This window comes from Musa acuminata, chromosome BXJ3-6 (assembly GCF_036884655.1).
Source record: "Musa acuminata AAA Group cultivar baxijiao chromosome BXJ3-6, Cavendish_Baxijiao_AAA, whole genome shotgun sequence".
In the NCBI taxonomy this organism is placed as follows: Eukaryota; Viridiplantae; Streptophyta; class Magnoliopsida; order Zingiberales; family Musaceae; genus Musa; species Musa acuminata.
In genome coordinates, this window is record NC_088354.1 from 1,001,811 (window position 1) to 1,019,915 (window position 18,105).

The window sequence follows — 18,105 nt, forward strand, 5'->3', positions numbered from 1 at the left end:
GGGTTGTTTACTTAGACATCTGCATTCCAAGAAGTAGAACTTGGACAAAAGTCACTATTCTGTGATGATCCAGGTGAGTTGATTGCTATTGGCTTATACTAGTGGCTTAGAACAATAGGAATGCTTTGATCAAAGGAGAAGAACCTGGGTCATGACTACCAGAATCTGAGATGGTCAATACCATTATGGCTATCTATAACTACTGAAGTAAAAAAGAAAAAAATTTGCCAATGGTGCTTTGTGTTGTCACAATTTGCAAAAATGAATGATTCTTCTGTGCAGTGCACTGACTGAAAGGCTATGTGAAGAAATTAAGAATAAAGTCTAGAAGGAACATAGAGGTGTGATTCATTGTCGTAAGGTGAATTCTGAACCTTTAGTGTAGACATTGATCGGAATCCTGCCCTGCATACAACTGAGTTATCATTCTCTTGCTAGTACAATCGCAAAGATAACTAAGAGTCACCAACACCAATGATAACAACGAAAATGAAAAATTAATTAAGGTGAAAGAGATTAGAGAAGATGAAGGAAAAGAGCTCGATCCATATTTTTTTTTCATATGTTCAGATAAGGTTATAAACATGAGGACGACTCGCATTCGGAATTACGATTTCTCGACAAGAAAGTGATTGTGGAATGCCACACGATTCACAATCCTAGGAATCAGTCAAGCATTTAAAAAAAAGATAAAGATAAGAAAATAAATCTCGAGTTTTTTATTAAAATATTTTCAATACTTTGTACATAACACAATGAAACAAATGGAAGAAGCAGTGAATCAGTAAGTACAGTTATCAGTGAGAGAACCATTGAATTGGCTAGGCATGCCTCTGCATAAAAATGTAGCCACCCAATGTGTTGAATCAAAAAAGATATAAAGAATGTATTAAAATCTTCAATGGACTACCAAAGCAATTATTAGGGTTTACATCTGAGGCATTTCTGACTTAATTTCTTCCTGAAGCAGTTCTAGTGTTGGAAATAAATTTTATATATATATATATATATATATATATATATATATATATATATATATATATATATATATATATATATATATTCCTATAAAAGACCATCTGGTAGCAAATTTTGTGTGAAAAGAACAAGACTGGTTTGGTTTCTGTGGAATAACAGGTCAAAATGATACAAGCAGAGCAAGAGTATGATTTTAAATGCAGGGGGGAGTATAAGGCTATAAGGTTGTGAGCTAAGTATTTATATCCATATGTAATAGTACTACCTATTGGGAACCCTTCCTCTTTATTCTAAATATATTTATAAAATGATTATAACAAACAAAGTTTTATAATGAGTATAGATTAGAGGAGCTGCCCCATCAAAAAGATAATATATATTTTTGCTCCATTGAATAGAGAAGGATTGTTGGACAAAACCACTTCTTTCATTCTCCTATGGTGGTGTCTAGTAGTGCCTCTAGTCTCTTGGAGGGCTTATATAATGAACGCATTCCACCTTTTTGCTAATTTAAAGAGAGAAGAAACTTCTTTAGCACTGGGGAATTGAAATGAACCATACAAATCATAGAGATGCTAAGAAATTTGTCAGAAAGAGACTCTGCAAAAGTTCTCATATGATGGTCATCTTCTGCCATGTTTATGCATCTCCAAGATGCTGTTCCAGATTAGAAATCTAATGAAGATCAAGGAAAAAGATAGGCTTGACCTAGTAAATTTAATGATTTTTTTTTGGCAAGTTAATCCTGGTTGATACTTGCTGACTGGATGCTGGTTCATCTTTAGACATTGAATTTTCTTCTAGTTGGAGACAAGAATTAAAATATGCATATATATTGCTTGTGTCAATAAGCATATTACATATATTCTTCTACATGGTAAGACTCTGATCTCAGTCTCAGCTCTATAAATACTTACTACATAGTTGTAGACAAGAATTAAAATATGCATATATATTGTTTGTTGCAATAAGCATATTACATATGTTCTTCTACACAGTAAGACTCTGATCTCAGCTCTAAAAATACTTCTCTACTCTTGTGCCAGTGGTTTTGTATTGCAATTACAAATAGCAGCTAGGAACTGAGATGGATCACCCGACCAGCTTTACAATACGTGACAAATCAAACAAATCCAATCTACAGCATGCACTCCAAGACAAAGCTAAGTGAAAGATGAAGTGGACTTTCTGCATAATTGCTTCAGAGATGAGATATGTCACAAAAGTGCTTCTTTCTTTCAAGAAAAATTACTACAAAATTGGAAAAGCCCAAAAGAAACTGACACTTTGATCTTTCTGAACAAACTGAAGCTAATATTAGAACAATTGCTACTGAAAAGAGGAACAATATTAATATGAACTCAGATGGATCACCCAACTTGCTTTACGATGTGAAAACCAATGTTTAGTATGAACTGCAAGAATCAAAATTATTAATATACTCGAACCATATCATACAGCTGTAAATAAGGATCCCTCCAGTCTGACATAAGCTCTCTAACTCTCTTGGATCTTCTCAGACATTAAATACTTTATCCCTACCAAACATATCGATTTATTTTAGCATCAGAGTGGCTTTGTAGGACTCGTTCTCGATACAAGTCTTATAAGAAAACACACAAGTCGAGATCACAGATCAGGAGCCCAAATCAACATCCAAGTCGGAAAAGGTTATCTTGCCAGCTCGGGACTCTCAATCCTAGAGGCAATCATCGGATGTTCGAATGTCGGACCGACTGAATGAATGATCAAATTTGACATCAACAGAAATCAAGTTAAAAATGAAGTGAACTTTCTCCATAATTGCTTCAGAGGAAGAGATGTATCACAAAACTGTTCCTTTATTTCAAAGACAATTCAGTACTACAGAAGTATATTAGCCCAAAGCTAGTAGTGGAACAATTTGGTGATGAACCAAGTTGACACAACCACAATTCCCATACGACTGTTGCTAAAGGAGGAAGGTAGAGGGTGTTCACCAAGAAAAAGCTGGAGAACCCCTAATCTTAGTCAGGCACACTGCAGACACTAAGAACACACCATTGACCATCTAAACTCTGCTGATGCAGTCTAAAAGCAGCAACAGCTACAGTCTCCTAGCTGGAGAACCCCAAGCTTACCAACAAAGAGACACAACACTGCAGACACAAAGAACACACCATTGATTGACCATCTAAACTCTACTGTGGCAGTATAAAAGCAGCAACAGCAGAGAAAGGAGTGGCAGAGAGGGAGCTGAGTTCGTCCGTCTGTCTTAAGCGCAACAGTTTTGGGCGTCTCCACCTGCGTCAGCGTCCCCCTCGGACGGCGTCTGTGCGTCGCCGGAGCTGGGGATGAAGGCCAAGGCGATCTGCTTGAAGATGTTGGCCTTGATCTGGCCCCTCTTCGGGTAGGGGTTCCCCGTGGCCTTCTCGGCCTGCCGGAGACCTGTTCGACCGTCCATATCAAGGAGCGTTTACTGGCGATGAGGAGAGGTGCTGATGGGGGAATGGGGGATGAGCGAGCGGAGGGTCGGTATTTAACGACGAGATCACGTGCATTGCAAGTGTCTTATATATATATATATATTAAATGGAGAAAGATGGGGAAATTTGATGACAGCTATTTATTTGCTGGACCTCATTTTTCTTATATATTTATTTTTGAGAAAGCAGATCTTATTTTGATTAAAATATGTAATCATATGATTTCATAATAAATGACTCAGTTATGTATATAATGCACTAAATAGGAAAATTCCATGATTCTATTGTATTTATTTAGTTTTACTCATCACAGATGTCATAATATATAATGTATATATAGGGAATAGATTTCGTATGAATTATTTTCTTCATTCTTATCATATTAAACATATATGATATTATTTCCAAAGTGATGTGTGTTTTTGTGTTAAATATGGTCTTTTGGTATTATTACCAGTTGGCGACTACTAATGCTATTGACTTGGTCTTTCAACGGCATGCGGATTTCGGATTAGCTCCTCTCTCCCATATGCCCATGTCAATGTCACTAATAAGAAGGCGGGCAATTCCGGGGTGGGGGGGGTTTCGGATTCAATTGCTTGGGTGTCAAGCTTATGCTTACGATTGGCCTGCTTTCGGGCTCCACCACGACCGCCCACGCTTCCACGGGGCCCCACCGCCGCCTTGTACCGGTGGGTCCCACGCGCCCACAGAAATCCCAAGGCTGTCTTCCGTCGTCGGATTGATCGGTCTATACGCGTTTTTGCATGGATCGAAGTATGAGATGAACTGACGGTTAAAGTAATCCAGAAGATGAACAAAGTCAACTAACCGTAGAGCTTTCGTCTAGAGGTGTCAAAGGCATGAATATTAACGTTTGCGTAATAGATTTTTCTTTTATTCTGTAATGATGCCAACGAATGTGATTGTATTAAACTTAGTAGAGACAAAATGGATCGTATGAGAGAGAGGATTAGGCAAGTGATGATTAGATAATTGGGTTTATTTGAGCTGCTTCAATAAAATTTGAGTATCTTTTAATTAAATTTGGGATAAATTATCGTAAAAAAGAAAAATACGTTTGTCAAATTTATGTATACCGTATGTATTGTCGTGATATTATCGGGCAGCAATAGTATTAAATAGAGTCAATATAGATATAAGATTTATTCTCGTTAGTCGGTAGTTATCCTGACGTGAAGGACAATGGGGCATCCACCTAACATGGAAGAGGGCTGCGCTGGTAGACAATACTCCCTTGATCGTCCTTCGCTAGCACCGTATCGTGGGAGGTAGTACGACTCGATGTCGCGTCATAGGAGATTGTATGGGTCAACCCATATTGCAAGAGGTCATATGGTCAATTATCCACATGAATGCATCATAGGAGGACGTACGGTCCCTATTGGTCGTAGTCGACCCCACCAGCTTCGTAGGTATAAAAATTGATCCTCGTTCAAGGAGATCGAATTTTGAACTACAAAAAATGCTACAGTTCCCATCAAAAACTAATCCGAGCATTAGATGGGTCAAGTCAGAAACACCGACCTATTGTACAGGATTCTCAAAAGATCGAGCTGAATCCAGCTTCTATCTTGAGACTATCTCGGAAGCCTGGAGACCCCTACGGAGCTGTCCCGCTTGCTCTTATTTAACTTCTTTCTCTCTATCTCGCTCATGGGGGAATCCTCTTGGATGATTGAGTGTCTTTGAGATAAGATCTAACTATATCAACTCTCGATCTATGGCATCAAGTTGTTAACAAGATTAAAACTTTTGTATCATTATAATCGATTATGATCCCTATGTGATGATGAGATAGACCACTAATATAATTAACTTTTATATAGTCAAATTCATCCTAAACCCAACTTTGGATTTTTTTTTTCTTAGTCCATATAGTCTTAAGGAGCTTTAATAGGCATAAGTATATATAAAAAAAATTATTATCATTCCTAACCATTTTTTCTTACAAAGTATATAGATGACGATGGAAAATTCGTTAGTCATTGTTCCATTTTAAAAAATATTTAATTATAATATTTATAATATATTATCATTGGTCTAAATAAAAGTCGTGTCTCTACAAATACGTTTATCGTTAAACTCTGGCTCTAGTTATTTTTTAAAAGACTGATTTGACTTGAACATTGGAGGATATAATTATTGATTTAACTCTAATCCCCTTCTATCATATATTGTTAGAAATATTAGTTTAATATAAGTAAAGAATTTGCACACAACGATATTTTTTAGAAAGGGATGATGGAAATTGGAATGTTCATGTTCCATTGTTGCATTACTTAGGTTTTCTTCTCTCGTGGGGTTCAATCCTAAAGCGAGTTGTTGGTAATGGCATTCTTTCCCCAAATGAATTGTTCAATATAAATGACTTGGAAACATGGAGTGTGTCCATCAAAGAAAGAGCACTTTGTTTGTTGTTGTCAACAACACTAGAGCTTATTTGGTGTCAGCTAAGATCAATGAATTGTCCTCCTCACCCTATGTCTGTCTTCATCTACTTTACACCGGTGGGAACAGCGAGCGAGGATAGTGGAGAAAAATAGGACACCCTGTGCTCCCATCAGGACCACCGAGGCGTCGACATCGGCTGTGATCAGAGATGCTTTTTGTATACTATTTTTTGTATTTTTAGTAGTTTGCTCGATTAGATGGGACTTTACTTGAGGACAAGTTTTGGTAAAATTAATTAATTGTCATAGAAATAAATGATTTTTCTTTTAAGAATAAGACTATGGACACCAATGCTTCATGCTTTTTTGATAAGGTTAACTTTTTTTTATTTATTTATCTGAATGATCAAATTCGAGTCATGAAAAGAATATTTTCTTTTTCTAACAATAAAGTTACATATTCTTTGTTTAACGATTATTCCTATGATCAAGTTCAAATAATTAAAATAATTTTTTTACATTGATTCTCTCTCTTGAAGTGGGATTATCCAGCTGTTGGCAGGGATGATGATATTTTAATTTCAATCTGATTTTTAAGCTCTTATAAAGGAAACCACAAGTGCATTTTCACACACACCTGATGGGTGTCTTTGTCATACTTTAATTTCCTCTGTTGCTTTCTTCTGACCTGTAGCTTCTGTTTCTTCCAAATCGACACCAGCAACCATAAAATACTCGAGACCTTTTTCTTGTGGCTTAGCAACACCATAAGCTACCACCCAATGTTGACGCTGTCAAAGCTTGGTCACTAAAAGACATGGGACCTTTCCTTGTGGTTTACGTAGGAAGTCAAGCTCAGGGAGAAAGGGCGCCACTCCAGAATGATAGATGCTTTAATAGCCGCCGACGAATCACTTTGTTCTTTGTCCTCCTAATGGGGGCGGGCGGTGGGGATGAGTATGAATGGAAAATTAGCTGGAGGGAGATGAGTCAGTCATATATATCGTAGTGCAGTGGGTAAGGACCTTAACAGGGACTAGTGAAGTAAAACATTTTGATGTGTTCATGCACTACTTTCAATCGATAAGCATCACTCCCTTCTTCACATGGATTCAACACTGCAAAATAATAATAATAAAAAGATGTCTGAAGATTATCAGATGATCCTCCTCCAATTATCATGCTCTATTTTGATCGTCGAGAGTATGGAACTATCTATCATAGAATTTTCAAGTTAATATATTATCAAATCACCGTTACCACTTATGTTTGTTTGCGAATAAAAGAAAATGATAACATCTGATGCCAATAACGAAATGGATACGATTTCTGCCCCATGTATCAACTTTGTAGTTTGTACACTACTGATGACAGGAATACCTCAGTAAAGCTGTTTTCTTGAGTGTTGTTGAACATTTTGATACCCGGCCATGACGAGCAAAAAATACTTGCCTTGAAATGTTCTCTTGTCCTAAATATAAGAAAAAGAACTTGTTAAAATTACAGATCCAAATATCATAAGCACATGAGTGAAAAGAATCACAAAGTAGATTCACAAAAACAATCAGGCAAAGCAGTGCCCCTCCCCATCACAAAATCTTCTCTGTGAGACTTCCACAAAGCATTAGCCAACTCCACCCCTTCCAGCCCAAGTGCTGTAAGATTTGCAAAAGCCCTCCTGCTCAAAGCCAATGTTCTGTAATGTACATTCGCTGCTCTCATTGCTGATACCATCTTGTCCATGTTTCCAAAATAAGTTGCAATGTATGCGTTGCTGTTGATCGAAACATAGTAATCCAGGGCAGCTTTCGTGTTGCCGTGCATGAGATTAAAATCTTTGCTGTCTAAGAGGGAAGATTTAGTGTAGACATTGGTGTAAACTGATGTGAAGCCTTCCATCTCGAGGAGACCATCTCCAGCTGCCAAATAGATCGTTGTGTTTGTAGGGATTTTAAGAGATTGGAGGATAAATGCTGTTTCTTTTGGAGTCAGAGGGCATTTCCCACGATTCCTCCAACTGCGTGCAGCATCACCGGTCCATGATTTTCTATCCCCTCGTGCTGCTTCGATAGCAGCCAAGGACGTGGAAGAGAGTCCAGGGTAGTCACATTTACTGTAGGCCACCATGTCAGGTTCAAATCTGAGGTGTAAGGTGAGGAAGGGTTTTGGTATTGCCTTGAAGAGCTCGGAACCTTTAGCCTCCAAGGCCTTATTAAGGCGCAGCGCATTGTAACACCCTTGACAAAGAGCAGCCTTAGCATATACTGGATACCTTAATTAAAAACAATATCAGTGAGATCCAACATAATTCTACTGAGTGCATAACTTCCTTTAAAACAAGAATTATAGAAAAACAGAAAAGGAGTTCAATTTTCAAGATACAGAGGAAATTAGAAAACACAACTTTCTACTCAATCGGAAATGAACAGAACAAAATATAGTCCTGATGCCAAATAAGACCATGTGATCTGATTCCTATGAATAATTAATGAAATAGTTTAACAAAGTTAGCCAGTGTCTCAACAGGATATTGCATGAATCACACAGTGTTTCACTGTTACTCCGAAACACCTCGAACCAGATATATACGATTGAAGCAGATTTCGAGAAAAAAGGTTCCAGTACAAGTCTCATAGTACTGTTTGAAATACATTGCATATTCATTAGCTACAGTTGATTTCATTGAAAAAGTCAGCTTGTGATATAAAAGGAATCACATATCTGCAACCAAATTAAGCAATTATAGGATGTTGCTATAATTTTTTACCAAGTTTGTCATGGGCTATTAATCTTCAATAATGCATAGCTTTTTCAACAACATCATGAAAATCTAGGTGTTAAATAAAATTCCATCTACAGCTTTTTGTACTCTATTTTATTGTATTGGATCATCACTAGGTAACCAACATAAAAAAGAGTTGCTTATGCACTTTTATCATGATATTGACTTATTAAAATGCTCTATATACCCCTTGAGAAGGGCCATCAGCTTACCCAAAGGCATAACATTGAAGGATATGAGCTACCAGCAACCTGACATGTATCAGTTTTTTGCATGGCACATGGTGACTATTTGAGGGCATGACATTGACACCCTGCACTACAATCCTTGGTCAAAAATTAAACAAGATCATATAGTCTTAAACAAGGTTAGCGATTTTGAATTGTACCGCCCGTGAACCGATACGCGGACCACCCGCTACCGAGCAGTCCACTCGATATAGTGGCTTGGCTGCGGCGAGGCTAAGGGAGAAGCGTCGAAGAAGGAAGAAGGAGAGGGCATTCGAAGAAGAGGGAGAACCTCGACACGAACTTGTTTCCACACCCTTTCTCGATCCCGATCCGACGTTGCCCTCCCTCGACGATCCTAATCCAGGAGGTAACGACGAGGAGAGTCATAAAGAGGAGGATCTGGAGGCGGTGGTTAGAGTAGTGGAAGAGTCCTTCATCGTCTCGTCTGCAATTCTGCGGCCTTCTTCTTTGCCGAAGGCCAGAGTCGTATGCGGCCTTCGATGTCTTCGCCGCCTTCTTTGTCGAATGCTACAGATGAGGCGACGAGGAGAAGGGGAGGAGGAGGCGATGTCGTCGAGGCTACGAACACCTTTTTAAAAATATTTTTATATTTGTTTTTATTTTTTTATATATTGATATTTTATATTTTTTTATATATTAATTATATATACATTTTTTTTTTAGGTGTACCGCTTGGTACGCCCTAACGTACAGCTCGATATGACGTACCATACCATATCGAACAAAGCTCGATACACCAGTATGGTACGAAATTTCAAACCTTGATCTTAAACATGTTTTACTAAGGCTTCCTACAGGGATTGTTTTTCCTTTCCAACATAAGCTTAGTTTTTTTTTTACCTAGATTTTATGCTTGTTTGTTGCAGGCTTTATATGGTGACTATATTTGACTTACAATCAAAAAGTTGTGTCTTGATTCTACATATAATATTTCTTTTTTAAAACTAGGTCATGGTTCTACTTTTAGGAGTATTTAAATTGTTGTACGAATTTAAAAAATCCTTTCAAATGGCAAATGAATTCACAATTTAATCTAACATGAATGCCTAACACCAATTATATTAGAATAGATACCAACAACATCCTCTCTGGAACACAAAAATCACCTTATACCATTCAGAAGTGGGACAATGCAAAAAGAAAGAGTGGATGGTTTCGAGAATTTCACAAAGAAAACAAAAATAGAAGTGGTATCAGGCCTCTTATCTGTATAATTAACTTTTTTTTTGTCTTCTCTAGTAGGTATTCTTTCCACCTCATTACTATCATATGGTCTCGTAGGAACAACCACAGACAGATCCAATTAGGAACAAAAATAAAATAAGTAGCCAGCAGATCTGATCTGCTTTTACCTCCTAGAACCTCAAGCTTCATGGTAACCACTGCAGGCTACAAACACCCAAATAGTATCAAGTACATCAAGATGAATTAGAGTCTCATAATTGTATTGTTAAAGCGAATGGTAATGGCATGAAGCTTTCATCAGAGTGAATTACAGTGTCATGATTGTACTTCCACAGTCAAATGCAGTGTCACAGTTGCAAAATTTCATGTAGGTCACAGTCAACAGATAGTTCGGTTTGCAAGATACAAAATAAGCACTAATGATATTTCATGAAGAGAAGCAAATAGAGCTGTTAAAAAGATGCTTTTAGTTGCAAGGAATCCAGTGGAAAAGCCTTCTGCATGTTTTTTTTCTTTTTGTTTCTTTCTGCTGCTTCAAAATGCAGTATGTGTGGTATATGGTTCTATGAAATATAGGCTGGAGAACACATAGAAGAAGGTAGACATATATTTCTATCAAAATAGATATGAAGAGTCTACATAAGAGAAACATTTTTTTTTTCCAGAGATCTTAAAATCATCTAAATGTTATGGTGTTCTAGTGATTTACCAACTTAAAAGGCTGAATATATGGTACCCAATTAACGTAGCTGTTAAACAGCCTGCAGAAGCATGGACTCAAGCAAGTCTAATTTATATAGTGATACTCAGGCAAACAACAATATGGTTTCCTGCATCATAAGGTTTAAACAAATACCTATCTCTTCTCTGGCTCATAGCTGGCGTTAGAGATATATAGCGATGTTCCAGCAGAGCAGGGAGCACTCCTTCAACATAATCAAATTGGCCTTTGCGTTTGCTGCAGTCCACCCTAAAGGGTTCTCTCGATGTGATTTCCTCTGGCAACTCTTTCACAACTTCCACGAAACCTTGCGTTTGTTGAATAAAGTAGTCTACATCAAACACATCGGCGAAGCCACTGATCAAAATGAAAACATCCAATTAGCACTAATTCACTACACACCATAACATCAAGTGTACTCTTTGAGCACTTCCACAACCATACCTCGACTCATTCCAGTAAGCTGCCACCTCAAACTTGGGCAAGACTAGCGTCGCATTTAGGATCCGAGCTATCCCAATGCCATCACAGAACTACAACCAACAAAAAAAGTAACACCAATTCACTCATCAAGCATCAAGAATACAATAAATCGATAGAGAGGATGACACGAACATCGCGTCTCATCTGATTGAGGCCGCCATAGCAATCCACCCGGATGTAGCCGTTGGTCTTCGCGGGCAGAGCTGCAGCATTTCAACAAAAAACCAAATGGAAACCCGCTGCCATAGAAATCCAGTTTAAGGTGGCTTCAGGATAGAAACTGATGAAAATAATAGAAGATAAGAACAATTATTAAAGAAGCTTTATTGAAGAAGAGAAGAAGCTTTATTGAAGAAATGAAAATGCTTCAATCCATTAACATGTTCCCTCTCCTATTTATACAAATTAGGAGAAAAAATTTCCCTCAACAGAATAGAGGATTTTTCTCAACAGAATAGAGAGATTTCATCATAAAGTTGGGGAAATCTTATCTTCTATCATGCTCCCGCAAGATGGTGCTCCTGATAAGGATACCAATCTTGGATCGATGCAAAGAATGGTTTACAAGCGAGAGACTTCGTGAGTAGGGCAAGAGCAGATCGCTGCTACTGTTGCTATGAGGACACAGGCGTTCCCTTCGTTCTCCTTAAGTCCGTCCTTCGTTCTCCTTAAGTCCACCGACTGTTGGCAGATCAGCGAAGGCTACCGCGGTGAGGAAGATGAGGATTGGCCGTGGAGCCTCTTAGGAATGTGGCTGTAGCGGCGTTGGTCACTGGCCGAAGACAAGGGCGAAGCTTCGCTTTTCTCAACGACGTTGGTCGCTGGCCAAAAGCAAGAGTGAAACTTCGCTTTTCTCACTGCTCTGATATCATGATGAAAATAATAGAAGATAAGAAGCTTTATTGAAGAAATGAAAATGCTTCAATCCATTAACATGTTCCCTCTCCTATTTATACAAATTAGGAGAAAGGATTTCCCTCAACAGAATAGAGGATTTTTCTCAACAGAATAGAGAGATTTCCTCATATAGTTGGGGAAGCGAAGTTTCGCTCTTGCCTTTGGCCAGCGACCAACGTCGTTGAGAAAAGCGAAGCTTCACCCTTGTCTTCGGCCAGCGACCAACGCCGCTGCAACCACATTCCTAAGAGGCTCCACGGCCAATCCTCATATTCCTCACCGCGGTAGCCTTCGCTGATCTGCCAACAGTCGGTGGACTTAAGGAGAACGAATGGCGGACTTAAGGAGAACGAAGGGAACGCCTGTGCCCTCACAGCAACAGCAATCGCAATAGTAGCAACGATCTGCTCTTGCCCTACTCACGAAGTCTCTCGCTTGTAAACCATTCTTTGCATCGATCCAAGATTGGTATCCTTATCAGGAGCACCATCTAGCGGGGGCATGATAGAATATAAGATTTTCCCAACTATACGAGGAAATCTCTCTATTCTGTTGAGAAAAATCCTTTATTCTATTGAGGGAAATCCTTTCTCCTAATTTGTATAAATAGGAGAGGGAACATATTAATGTATTGAAGCATTTTCATTTCTTCAATAAAGCTTCTTTAATAATTGTTCTTATCTTCTATTATTTTCTTCATGGTATCAGAGCAGTGAGAAAAGTGAAGTTTCGCTCTTGCCTTTGGCCAGCGACCAACGTCGTTGAGAAAAGCGAAGCTTCGCCCTTGTCTTCGGCCAGCGACCAACGCCACTGCAGCCACATTCCTAAGAGGCTCCACGGCCAATCCTCATCTTCCTCACCGCGGTAGCCTTCGCTGCCTTCGCTGCTTTCACTGATCTGCCAACAGTCGATGGACTTAAGGAGAACGAAGGGCGGACTTAAGGAGAACGAAGGGAACGCCTGTGCCCTCACAGCAACAGCAATCGTAACAGTAGCAGCGATCTGCTCTTGCCTTACTCACGAAGTCTCTCGCTTGTAAACCATTCTTTACATCACTCCAAGATTGATATCCTTATCAGGAATACCATCTTGCGGGGACATGATAGAAGATAAGATTTCCCCAACTATATGAGGAAATCTCTTTATTCTGTTGAGAAAAATCATCTATTCTGTTGAGAAAAATCCTTTCACTTAATTTATATAAATAGGAGAGAGAACATGTTAATATATTGAAATATTTTCATTTCTTCAATAAAGCTTATTCCTTTTTTCAATAAAACTTCTTCAATAATTATTCTTTTATCTTCTATTATTTTCTTCAGAAACAACAAATCAAAACCTAACCCTAACCCTAATGATGGATCAGACCAGGTAAGGAAGCATTCTTCCACCAAACGCACGGCCTCCAATCCACGACCCGGCGCGCGCTCCAGATGTCGGTGTCGGCCACCTCCGGCGAGAAATACCTGTCGGAAAGCGAGATAAGAGACGATGGGATAAGGAAGAAGGAAATAGCGAGATCTGGAACACACCCGAAGGAGGAGATGAAGCGATTGGGGGCGGAGGGAGAGAAGAGGAGGGCGGCAACGAGGAGGAGGATGGGGAGGAGGAGCAAGGGGAAGCCGTGGCGGCGGAGCAGGGGATGTATTTGGTGGTGCCATTGGGTCGACGACGACATGAAGACGGCTTCAATACCCTCGAGGACTATTGCTGCTACTCCCACGGGAGTTGCCACAGCCCGCAACTCGAGAGATCTACTGATCTCTTTAGCCACTCCCTTATTTATACTTCTTTTATATATATATATATATATATATATATATATATATATATATATATATATATATATATATATATATATATATATATATATATATATATAAAGATTTCATAACTCTACCAAATGATTTTTGCAAGCCATTTTGGAGAGTTAAAGATAAGTCAGGAAGAAAAAAGATCCTCCCAAATGATATTATAATTATCAATCTCCACTTGAGCCAATTTCTCATTTGTATAATATGACTAACTTGGCAATACTAAGTCTGCCACATCGTCCAAATGGGATTGAGGATGTGTCGATCCCATTTACACATGAGGATCGTATATAATATGTATATATACGATCACATTGTATATGAAACATGATTTTCATCACACGATGATGATGATGTGTCAATCACATGACGATGATGTGTCGATATAAAATGTGGATCATATGTCGATCACATGATGATGATGTGTCGATCACATGACGATGAAATATAGATCATATGACTTCCATCTATATATCATGATGCTCGTATCATTAAAAAATCTATTTTTTTAATTATAATTTTGATTTAATAATAAACCAAATGCTACTAGATACAAGGTCTACCAATACTTTTTTCAGCTAATCACATCAACACTCATAATGTGTGTCAACATGAACCCTAATTTGGTGGGAAGAGTTACTCCACAACTAATGAAACTAGCAAGAACAACATTTCTGTCTAAAGAAGCCCAAGAAGCTTCTTAGTGTCTTCTTCTTCCTTGTGTGATTAGGATGCACCTTCCTCTTCTTGGTCTCTACAACCCCCCTCATTGTGATCTCTTTCTTTTGCAAATCCACCATGTAATCCACCAAGCCTGCTATAAAAAAATATATGACAAAATTGTTAATTTCATGTTTGAAATATTATATATATATATATAAAGTGATTAAGCTAGATTTTCGTATAGTCGATGACATTATTGCTGGATCTTAATGTTTGTAGAAATATATATGTGCATACTATGATTAAAATTTGTGATTATAAGCATGTTACATAAACTTAGCAAATATGTATGTGCAAAATCCCCCAATTTATAAATATTTATCAATTCAAAACTGATCTAATGCTTATCTCTTTTAGAAAAGTGGGAAATTTGTTTGTTTCAATGTTATCAATATTTACTTGTATTTGTATTAGAATTGTATAAGGGAAAGGAAAAATGTTATGATACACAAATAATTTTGAATGTAAGATTATTTAACTCAATGGCTAAAATTAACTAAGGTAGACCGTACAATAGATTCTGAATATTTTTAATTTTGACATGGATTTAAATCGAATTATATTAACCTAAGCCTGTTTTTTTCTTTAAAATGTGGTACAGTAGTTTTTATTTCAATGTTATTAAAAGAAATAACCCAAATAATTTTGAATATAATTTAACTCAATAATTAAATTTAAGATAAATCGAGTGTATAATAGATCTAGAACCTTATAAATTTTGACATGGATTTAATTGAAATCATGTAGAATACCACATTTTCGATTCGCCCGAAATTCTGAACCCAATTAAATATTTTTTGTTTGTTTTAAGCAATTTTTATTTATTTTAAGTAATTTAACTAGGTAATATTATGATCAAGAAATTAGGAAAACTATACCTATTTAAATAGGCTATTATCTTCATAATTCACAGGATAATAACTCTTACTGTTCATTTTGGAGACCACCTTGGAGACCCTCTGCCTGCAGTGACTGCATCCCATATTGGCACTCATCACAATCACTTGCTCCTAACAAATCACAAAGTTGCAGAAAAACCATAAAGTTAATTATGATTGTATGATTGATTTCTTGTGCCATTTCACTCTTAAGACTAAAACAAACTCAATCATAGATGTGCAGTATTTTTTTTCAATTAAATGAATCATTTTAAAAAGAATCATTTTATTGTCACACTCAAAATGATACAAACAAATTCATATGGAATTTTCTTTTTCATAGCATATAATCCCAAAAATTATATGATGGATATGGATCGCGGATCAATCAATATCCAATTTGATTATCGACAGGATTGCTGGATCAAGTGGTTATTTAAGGACATTGGATAATGAACATTAATTTGCATCTGAATTGGATTTCCAATGAGACATGGTAAGATCCAATTTATTGTTGAATTTTTTGAGCTTAGGGTTAGGTTTGAAATCCATAGCTATCTATAATTTGACACTGTTCATGTTTTAACTCTTAACATTACAAGTTATCTGTGATTCCCATCTTAATGATTCTGGTGTTATGGTCAGATAAGATATGATCCAGTTGAGTGTTGTAAAAGTTTGTCTCATCTGACACATCCTCTTAATTAACAGAAGTGCAGATCTCTAATGTTGACAGATAGGCTGATAAAACTGTGCCACAAGCAGTATTTGAAGAAAGCAATCCTAAAAGTCACACAAGTCACATGAAGCCTGCCACTAGAAACTGGTGATGGAGAATTGGCTGATACATCTGAACCTTGCAGCAACAAGCATGAGGTGAGAGGATCAAGATTTGTTCTTTCTCTAATGCTGCTTGTGCTGAGACAATGCATGCATCATCATCTTCTATTTTGATATAAAATTTTGGAGCATCTTCATACAAAAGATGTTCAAACTTTTTTTGTCAACAAAGTCTAGTCAACCATGGGAATGGAGATTAAAGTTGCCACCAAGAACAACAAAGAAAAATTAAATCTCCAAATTGGACACTACATCTTTCTCACAGTCTCTTTCAGGAAAAGCAGTCATGAAAGAAAGCCATTTGGTCCAAAATCTTTCCAGCTAAAAAGAGATGACAACATGACACCACCAAAATGATCATATACAACACACTGCAAGGCTAAGAAGCAAGGAAATCAATCTCTAGATCTGTAGCATCCTACAAGAAAGACTCTAATAATCTGTATTGATAGGCTACATGATATGTCTATGATTACTGCATGGCCAGAGACAAAATAAAAAAGAATCAATCTCTAAATCCCTAAGATTTAAACCTTCTCCTCTGTGTATTAGCATGTCTGTGATTACTTCATGTTAGGTCTAATCATCAGATTTATATAAGGCATAACTTCTAATAGCTTCTAATGATTCAGAGAACAGAAGAACAAAGAGAGGAAAGAGAAAAGGACCACTTGAGATAATCTAACTAGAACAGAAGCATGACCTAGGAAAGAGGGAGAGATGATACCTAGGAAAGGCTTAGGTTCTACAGGCCAACCTTCTCCTAAAAGAAGGCACTAATAATCTGTATTGATAGTCTACATGACATGTCTATAGTTTCTGCTTATAATTCGGAAAAGACTTAGGTGATGAACTTGGCATGAAAAAGAAGGAAGAACACAAAGAGGAAAGAGAAAAGGATCACTTGGGAAGACCTAACAAGAACAGAAGGAGAGCTGATGCCCGGGGAAGGCTTAGGTTTTCTGCAGATCAAACCTTCACCTACAAAAAGCCCTACTGTAATCTGTTTGTCGATAGGCTACATGATGTGTCTATGATTGCTGCTTTATCAGACACAAAAGACTCAAATGATGAACTTGACATGAAACAAACAGAAGGAACAACAAAGAGAGGAAAGACAAAATGATCACTTAAGAAGATCCAGTAAGAACGGAATCAGAAGAGCTGATACCTGAGGAAGGCTTAGGTTTTCTGCAGACCCCAAGGAGTGTGTGGTTATTGCTCCCTCCATGGAGCTTCTCTCATCCCCACATCTTCCTCAGCTTCTCCCATGTGTTGTTCCTCCTCATCGACCTCCTTTTTCTTCCTCTCTGCGCTCAGATTCTAATTGCAGAAGCTCGAAACAAGCAGTCTCCCTCAGTTGACCTGGCAATTGTGGTGAAGATAAGTAAAAAGGTTGATCAATCATGAGACATGAATCATATCATGGAGGCAGCACGAATCCAGAAGTGGTTCATCTTGATCAACCGCCGTTCTTTTGCCCTATGCATGCATGCCATGTCCATGACTTGTACATCACAGTGCATGGCACTTCCCACGTTTAACTCATCTTCATCGCTCATAGCCAACACAGTGATCTGTGTAAGAGTTCTCCTGTGATAGGTTTGATGGATTCCTCTCACCTTTAATTAAAATGATTGTTATTTATCGAAAGTAATAATTTATAAAGGACAA

General features: G+C 37.7%; 1 protein-coding gene and 1 long non-coding RNA gene across 6 annotated transcripts; both read right to left on the minus strand.

Annotated features, from left to right (window-relative positions):
- Window positions 1-7,073: 7,073 nt before the first annotated feature.
- LOC135641789 (O-fucosyltransferase 13-like) lies at window positions 7,074-13,934 on the minus strand. 5 transcript variants are annotated; one of them, XM_065157500.1, is made up of 6 exons: window positions 13,709-13,934; window positions 13,545-13,642; window positions 11,412-11,482; window positions 11,241-11,329; window positions 10,932-11,153; window positions 7,074-8,129 (listed from the first exon to the last, which is right to left on the minus strand). In XM_065157500.1, exons 1-6 carry the CDS (start codon window positions 13,852-13,854, stop codon window positions 7,397-7,399), a joined length of 1,359 nt encoding a protein of 452 aa, XP_065013572.1. In that variant the 5' UTR covers window positions 13,855-13,934; the 3' UTR covers window positions 7,074-7,396. The 5 variants fall into 5 exon arrangements, with proteins under 5 accessions (XP_065013572.1, XP_065013573.1, XP_065013574.1 ...); XM_065157501.1 differs by having other exon boundaries at window positions 11,412-11,518; window positions 13,527-13,642; window positions 13,709-13,759; XM_065157502.1 differs by having other exon boundaries at window positions 11,412-11,518; window positions 13,709-13,737.
- Window positions 13,935-14,481: 547 nt separating this feature from the next.
- On the minus strand, window positions 14,482-17,793 carry LOC135639849 (uncharacterized). The gene is made up of 3 exons (XR_010497057.1): window positions 17,603-17,793; window positions 15,642-15,723; window positions 14,482-14,807 (listed from the first exon to the last, which is right to left on the minus strand). It is a non-coding gene; the product is annotated as an uncharacterized LOC135639849 (long non-coding RNA).
- Window positions 17,794-18,105: the final 312 nt, after the last annotated feature.